Source organism: Drosophila arizonae, chromosome 4, assembly GCF_054131065.1.
Source record: "Drosophila arizonae isolate 15081-1271.41 chromosome 4, UAZ_ARI_1.0, whole genome shotgun sequence".
Taxonomy (NCBI): Eukaryota; Metazoa; Arthropoda; class Insecta; order Diptera; family Drosophilidae; genus Drosophila; species Drosophila arizonae.
In genome coordinates this window covers 8,706,101-8,714,513 of record NC_142924.1, presented here as the reverse complement: position 1 = coordinate 8,714,513, position 8,413 = coordinate 8,706,101, and the positions used below count along the sequence as shown (strand labels likewise).

At 37.9% G+C, this 8,413-nt stretch overlaps 1 protein-coding gene across 27 annotated transcripts in view; it reads left to right on the top strand.

Annotated features, from left to right (window-relative positions):
• The first annotated feature begins 51 nt into the window (after positions 1–51).
• Positions 52–8,413, top strand: part of Mbs (Myosin binding subunit) — a 30,100-nt gene continuing 21,738 nt past the window's right edge. For 8 of the 27 annotated variants that reach the window (XM_089468268.1, XM_089468275.1, XM_089468265.1 and 5 more), the window contains exons 1-2: positions 54–250; positions 986–1,969. In XM_089468268.1, the coding sequence (XP_089324394.1) occupies positions 1,715–1,969 (255 nt within the window). In that variant the 5' untranslated portion in view covers positions 54–250; positions 986–1,714. Of the gene's footprint in view, positions 361–985; positions 1,970–8,413 lie in introns of all 27 variants that reach the window. The other 19 variants (XM_089468257.1, XM_089468256.1, XM_089468260.1 and 16 more) reach the window with 7 other exon arrangements.

Sequence of the window (8,413 nt, the reverse complement as noted above, 5' to 3'; positions counted from 1 at the left end):
TCACCATGAGCAGCAACATGTCACACTGACAGGGTCGCTCTCTTCTCTCTGTTTGGCGCTGTCTCTCTCTTTCATCAGTTTCATTTTAACCTTTGTCGTGGCCGCACGGAATGGCACGGATTGGTGAACGAAATTAAATTATCAAATTTATCCGAAATATGCACAATAAATTGAATTATTGTGCATTGCACTGTCTACGCGTCTGAGCACTAAAACAGTGCCCCATAATTTGCGCGTGCCGAATAGCAAAGTAAGTGCGTTTGCCTCTGTGCTCGTATCGGGTTCGATTCCGTTGTGCTGTGAAAAGTTTTTACTGCAATTTATACATTTTTCTCAACGTTTGCATATGTATGCGTACGTGTATGTGTCTGAGGATGGAGGCGCTGTTAAATACCTTTACATAATTACGCGCAGTATTTTTAAGTATTATAATTGGACTACAAAATCCCATTATATAAAATAAAGACGAATAGATTTAGTGAAAATATCGGTTTCCATCTTTAGTAGCGTACTTCGTTCTATTTACCCGCGTACCGACGTCAGCGTCGCGGCTGTTGAATTTATGTCAAATTGGTAACATACACACACACGCACACAGTGTTGCATATTGCGTGTGTATGTGAGCGCAAGAGAGAGTGTGTGTGTGTGTATGCGTGGAAGAGCAAGCGAGGCTGAGAGAGAGAGTGAACATACGAGCAATGATAAACAAAGTGTAAAGAGCAGCAGCAACAAATGTTCTTTATTTTCTATTATATGCTCCCATTAATATTTGAAACTATACCATTGTGCGTATTCTGTGCTAAAATATAAGCGAAGTGCGACAACCCTGCACTACAACTGCAACATCAAAATGCCAGCAGCGCCCTAACGTCAACATTGTCAGCGGCAGAGCAGCAGAGCAGCAGAGCGGCTGAGCGTCGGCAGTGTTGTGTTTAATGTCAAATTTATTTACGCGCAACTTTTGGTTAAATTTTTTTCTTTGCAGCCAGGAGCAGCAGCGCATCATCGCGCAAATGGATACAATGTTTGTTTTTAATGTTAAGCGAAAACTAAGAATAAAAAAGAAGTGTGATAAATGCTAACACGAAAATTGTTTTGCAAGCGTGTGTAGGAAAACGGTTGGTGAGAACGCGCCAGCCTGCATGCGCGCCTCAGTGTGTGTGTGTTTGTGTGCTTGTGCTGTGTGACTCTCCTCTGCTCCCGGGAGCTTGTGAGTGAGTGTGCGTTAGTGTATGCGTCTCTGAGTGTGCGTGCGTGTGTGTGTGTGCAGTGAAGTGCAAAAGAAACACGATAAAAAAAAAAAAAAACACGCCAAGCAGTTGCGCCCGTTTTAGCTGATAAAGCGTATAGAAAAAAGTACAACAACAACACACACAAAGCAGTAGGCACGAAACGAGTGAAAATAGAAAATTAATAATTAGCTAGAAGAAGCAGCAGCACCAGCACCAACATTCACACACAGACAATTTGTAAGTGATCAGTGCTAAAAAAAGCAAAAATACAAAATAATATCGAAATTAATGGGAAAATTTTTTCTATAAATAGTGCAAATCAAAATTCTCGGTGCAGCGAACAACTGCGATTGCAAATGCAATTGCAATAACAATAGCAATTACAAAAGCAACAACAAAAACAAGATACACAGCAATTAAATTTTAAGTGCAACTGTGTGTGGCGCCTCAAGCGCCGTTATTTAAAAAAAAAAGCCGTCAAAATGTCATCGCTAGAGGTGCGCAACAATTCGGCCATGATGAAGCGGGCCGAGCAACTGAAGCGCTGGGAGGAGTCGGACACTAATCGAGCCGCTCCGTCTCCACGCCACGAGCACAGCCGCAGGATAAAATTCAGCTCGGGCTGCGTTTTCTTGGCCGCCTGTCTATCGGGCGACAAGGAGGAGGTGGTGCAGCTGCTCGAGCAGGGCGCCGACATAAACACGGCCAATGTTGACGGGCTCACGGCTTTGCATCAGGTGCGTATTACATACATATTAACCTATACACTACCTGTCTCACTCTGGCATATGTATCAATGATAAACTGTGAAATATATAAATGGAGCACATTACGTCAGTGATTGTGAACACGCGACCCCAGCAGGAATTGTAGCAGTAGCAAAAGTGAGCGGGTGCGGGAAGAGGTTGTGGCAGGGTGTTGCTTTGCTTTCGAAACTGTTGCGCCGCCCAACTGAGCAGCGTTGCTAGCGTCGCAGCTGCCGTGAACGTCGGCGCATGCTACACATCTTTGATACCCTTAGCTGGCATAGAAGGGGTATCATGATTTTGATTTAATGATTTTGAGCATGTTTTATATCAATGTGGTGAGCCTGAGTAATCAAGAATAAGTAAATTCAAATTGGTATAGAGAGAGTAAACGGTCGTCCTCTTCGGTCGTACTAGGAATAGAACCTCCATATGGAAATAGCAAGTGTGGAAATCATAAGATTCCAGTGCTCTGTTTGCGATATATGTAGCTGCTCTATTACATTTAACACACATAAGGTATATCGGGAACTGGCAGTTTAGAACCATGTGATTGATTTGCAGGGTATTTGCTATCCGTTCAATTAGTTGGTTTTTGTTACGGCGTATTTCGTGCTCTCGCTGCGGTTTCCAAAGCACCGCAAAAACCACTAAAATATTAACAAATACATTTCTAATGCAAGCCGACGATTTACAAGTCGAATGCCCGAAACAACAACAACAACAGCAGCAGAAACAGCAACAACAATAGCAACAAACAGCAAACGGCGCAAGCATTAAATAAGAAAAAAAATTCTATTTTTAAATGCCAAGAAAAATATACAATATACACACATATATGTATATACAAATTACATATGTATATGTCTATATACATATATACTTATATATATAGATATAGACAAATGCGCGTTGTATATAGAAAAGATTTTCGCAAAATCATTTTCATTTTTCTTTCAATTTCGTTCGTTTGTTCTTTGGGCCACATCGCATGAAAAATTTATACTTAAAAACAAGAGAAAGAGAATGAAAAAAATGAAAAGCTATAGCGGAAAATAAAATTGAAATCTTTGTTGAAATTTATTTCATGTGGCGCCTTTCAAAGACAAAAGACAGTTCAATGTATTTTGGCGAGGTAATGCTTATAATTTAAATAAGATACATTGCAATATTTACTCAAATATATTGGAAAATTTTGATTATGAAGAAACTCTTTTCAACAGAATCTAAAAAAAGATAAAAGCCAAAAAATCGTATATTTACATGGTAAAATCAATTTAAAATTGTATATACAAATATAATATACATAGGAATATAGAACATATACAATATACAAATATAACAAACGCTAGTCATAGTTCGTGTGTGCGTGTGCGCATACTTTTAGCAGTAACTGTCTTTTTTGTTTGCAGTTAATTGATTTTAATTATGCTGCGCCCGCTAAGAGTCAAGAGATATTTTCACCGTTTAGTTGCGGCGCACTTGTTAACCAGATGTTAATATCTACATAATCAGATATCGGGTGGGCTGTCGGGGGCGCTGAGGGCGTAACTGTAATTGCAGCAATAATAACAATGGGAACTATGTAAAGTCTTGAATTACCTGCGGCTGTTCTTGTTGCTGCTGCTGCTACTTCTGTAGTAATAGTTGTTGTTATTGTTTAACCGCAAAAATGAATTTCTATTGCATTTATTATGTGCTGTAAGTATTATAATTAATTAATTCATCGCTGATTTCGTTGATCAAAGTCAAAGCGAAGGCTCTGCTTGTATGCTTTCTTTTACAAGTGAAAATTGTTTGTTTCGGCTTTCATTCATAAACAAGCAACAAGCAACAAGCAAACAAGCAACAGCAGCTAAAACAACAACAACAATAACAAACAGAGCCAAAACACCTGGCTGCCATTTTCAATGGCAAAATCCAAAACGGCTGCCACCTTCGGCTATGAATGATGATGATGATGACAAATTAAACGACGGACAGCCAATGCGATAGACAAACGGACTGACGGACAGACAAAGACAAACTCTTGGGGGCGGTCCGCTGACATTCAACTCGATGAAGAGAAAAACTGAGGTTGCAGCAAAATACAGTAATAAATTAAAATTTTGTTTATTTACACATGTTGTAGATTTTCCTTACATATTTTCCACAACAGTTTCAGTCTTCTTAGTTCAAGGATAATGCGATTTTTATAAATATCAATTTGTTGCATGGCCGCACGTATTTATTATTGCTATAATTAAAGTGTTTTTCTCTTATTTAATTGGGCCATAAAATATATAAACTCTGCGGACAAGGCAAAGTTCACGGCCTAAGAGTGATACAGTTAAGAAAGAGAAAGAGAGAGAGAGAGAGAGATAGAGAGAGATAGAGAGGGAGAGGGAGATTATATATCTCATTATTAAATTTGCATTATTTTTATTGATGGTTTTGGTCTAAATGCTGCCGTTTGTTGTTTGAATCATATCCTCTGAATACAATCTCTTTATTTTGTTTTGGCTTCCGCTGAAAACGTTTTTAAAGATTTGTAGAAAGAGTATTATGAGATTATCAGAAAAAGAATTTTGTACATTACAAGTCGAGTCGATAGGCACGGTCAGTGAAGTTATTTGAAATGAAATTTAAGTTTAGTATATTACTCAGCTTTGTTATAAATTTATATAGAAGCAATAGATTCTAGTAGGGTATTGAGTGTTCGTTGCGCTTGAGATATTTATTCCTTATAGTTTTTTTTCGCTACTTTTTCGTTTGTTGGATTATAAAAAACACGCGTTTGCGCAACACTTGAACCGTTATGGTCACATTATAATTAAGATGTCTTTTAGATTTCGGTGACATGTGTCTACAACAACAAGAACGACAACAACAACAACCGCGAGAGCAACAGAAAAGCCTTGAAATAATGTATCATAATTTAATCGTAAATGCTGGCCAATTAGTTTGATCCATTCGCAATTGACTGACTGCGGAGTCTGGCTAAATAAATTGTCGCATAAATTAGCTAATTATATTGTCAAGCTTGCAAATTGAGCGATATCTCGAAGCGAATATATAAAGCATTATAATAATAATGGCAACAAATCATGAACGTGATCGTTAGATGACCCCAAATTGATATTCAATGTGATCGCCGGCTCTCTCTCTCTCTCTCTCTCTCTCTCTGTCTGTCTCTTAAATTCCCCGTCTCTTTCATGCCGAAATCCTGTCTCGGAAATTGTTGTTCGGTTTGTGCGTGAGTTTTCCAAAAGAAAAATTAAAATCAAATACAAAAGCAAAAGCAATAATAATAGAATATTGTTTTCTTGTTGTTGTTGATATTGTTAACGCGCTTTATTGACGTGTTTTGTAACCTTGGCCCGGTTCTAACTCTTCGATCTCTCTAGCTATCTCTCTCTGTCTCTCTGACAACAACATGGCAGACGGACATACGGACAGACGGACATCTCAACGCACAGACAGATACGCGCAATATACAGCAAAACAGATACAAATCAAAAACATCCTCAAGAATTCACAGCGCGTGTTGCATATAGATAAATATATATATATACATATGTGTATATTGTATCTGTATACATATATAAATGGTTTGCTGGCTCTGGCTACATTTGATTTGATTTATTTCTCGTTTGGTGTTTTACACCCAAAATAACAAACGATGCTGAAAATCTTGCGAATTGAGCAAAACTGAAAAATCATTCTATGCGCTGCGATCGCAAGTGTGTGTGTGTGAATTGCATAATACCATTTCGAGCAAAATCTAAAATAACAACAACAACAACTGCCAAATGTACATTTAGCCATTAAATTTTTGTAGATTTTACAACTGTCTTCCAACCAGCTCCTAGTTCTGCCTCCAATTGTATTATTTGAGCTAATTTTATTACTCACACAGATACACACAAACACACACACACACACAAAAATACAGGCATACAGCTAGGAAAATCTTAAAAAAAAAAAACAATTTTTGAAAATTTTCTATTGCTTTTAAGGCGAAGAAGAGAACTTTTTTTTATTTTTGCAATATCCATGACGAAATGTTCACAAATATAGCTCATCATATATCATTATATATCTACGATCTGTATATTAAGGGTGCTTAGACGAAAGTGTTTTTTAGAAGTGGACATGTGCTGCGGCAAAGATCTATAAACATTCGGATAAAATATATGTATATAATTTAGGAATATGAAACACACTTCTATTAATTATCCAAGTGAAATATTTGATTTTGTGCTGTTCGGCCTAATATCTTATGTTTATATATATATTTAATATTATACATTTCAGTCTAATATGCTTATATATATAATAATCTCCATTAAACTGTGCTGATTAATGTGGCCCACACTGACATTCCGAACGATCGTAATATCATAAACAAATTCTATGAGCTATTTTTCGCCCCATACACACAATTTGTGATCTTCAGAATTATAAGGAATTCCTTTATGCCGCCTATTGTGTATACATTCTTTGTTTCTTAATCATGTCCAAGCATTTATTATGGCATATGCATATATGTATTCCTATTGGATCTGCGAGACCTAACCTATGTGGAATAACTCAACTGACCAACTGACCAAAAATTCGACGAGTCGAGTGGAACCAATAGACGTCGCCTTGTTTCTATTGCTTCTGATTTGTAGAATTATTTTTTGGCAGCTAGACGAGGGCGAGGCATTCAAGCGGCACAAGAACTTTCGCTCAAAATAAATCGAAAAAAAAAAAATGAACTAAAATTATTTGAAATTATGAAAGCTTGCCATAAGCCATAATACATACCATTTAGCCATGTGCCCCGCCATTGTGTATCCAAAATGCGAATCTTTTGTATATAATATATAGTCGAGTCGCATTGAATATTGGACAAATGCCTTGAAGCATCCGCTGCTAATTCAATTTGTTTTAGGCCAAAGCAAAAATATGTCTTGAAGCGTTTTGCTTGCTTCACCAGCGAATCTTCGATTATCGTAATGACTGTTCGCTAAAGCGATTCACTAGATTACATTTAAGTAAATGGATCGATTTTTGTATTTATTGCAGTGATAAATGTTTTTCAACTTTATCTAGAGTCCTTCTATATTATATATACTTTTGTCTCAGCCTTTGTTCCTTTATTAATCTATCATTGTTTCCTGATTGCTCTAATGATGAACCTTTTTTCTTACTCTCCTTTCCTCTCCCTTGATTATTTCTCCTGTATATCCATCATTCATTGTGCGAACTATGTTAATTAGTTTGGTTGAGACCAGAGTATAAACTAGCTGCATTGTAATGAAAACTTCAACAGCACTTATGAAGAAGAAGAAGAAGGAAGGATGTTGGCTCTAGTTGTTGATATGCAGCTTAGTGTAGCAAGAGGGCGCTGGGTTTATGAGTAGTTAAGCGGCTTGTTGCTGCCGCGCAAAGCCGTCTCAACAAGTTGCTGCTGATTGCAGTTGCATGCGGCGTATACGTAATGTGGCGGGGTGAATAACATTTCAAAAAAAAAAAAAAAAAAAAAATGGCCAATAGAGGGAGACAGCGGAGAATGAGATAGACTGAGTGAGAGGTAAAAGACAAAATACTGCTCAATGGCGTGCCAAAAACAAAAGGCTAAACTTAGCATGCAATTCGCAGACCGATTTGCACGCTGGCCAAGAAAATGAAATTCGCTTTCAATGCAATGAAAATAGCACAGAATTCGCTAGGGATGTTGCGGCTGCCGTTGGTGCTGCTGCTGCTATGGCTGACATTAACACCAGGGCAGAAATCAAGAGTCACAAATTGCCTAGCAAATAGCTCATGTCAAATTTTGCATGCCACAGTCGTCGTCGTTGTTGTTGTTGTTATTGTTGCTGGGATGGTCACGCGTGGGCGGGCCGCCCATCGCTGTCGTCGTCGTCGTCGTCAGCTGTCGCTGTCGTCAGTTGGTCAGTTTATCAAAATTGTTCATAATTAATTAATTGGCTGCGTTCCAGATTTGCAAATTGCTCTCAGTCCCTCTCTCTCCCCCGCCATTTAGTTCTCTTGAGTTTGGTTTGGTTTGGTTTTGTGTTCCGCCTTTTATGAGTTTTACTGCGAAATGGAAATTGCTTTTGCATTTTGCCCCTTAAAAATAAAACCAAAAAATCTTCTAAATTAACATATGTGGCGGACTATAAAAGAATTGAATTAGGCAAAAGAAACAACAAAAATTTGATTTTGAATACCTCACACACGCTTATCAAATGGCAACAATTGTGCGAATGGGTATTCGAATTCGTATTGGTATTGGAGCTTGAAGTTCTTGTTCTCTTTTCTATTTTATTGTTAAGAATTCTTATCGGCATTTCACTGCCTACTAAGCGCCGCATTGTTGTCGTCGTCGTCGATGTTATTGTTGTTGTTGTTGGGCGGGTTTGTCGCTAGATAGCGGCATATAGAAGCCGACGGAGTTGCTCACGA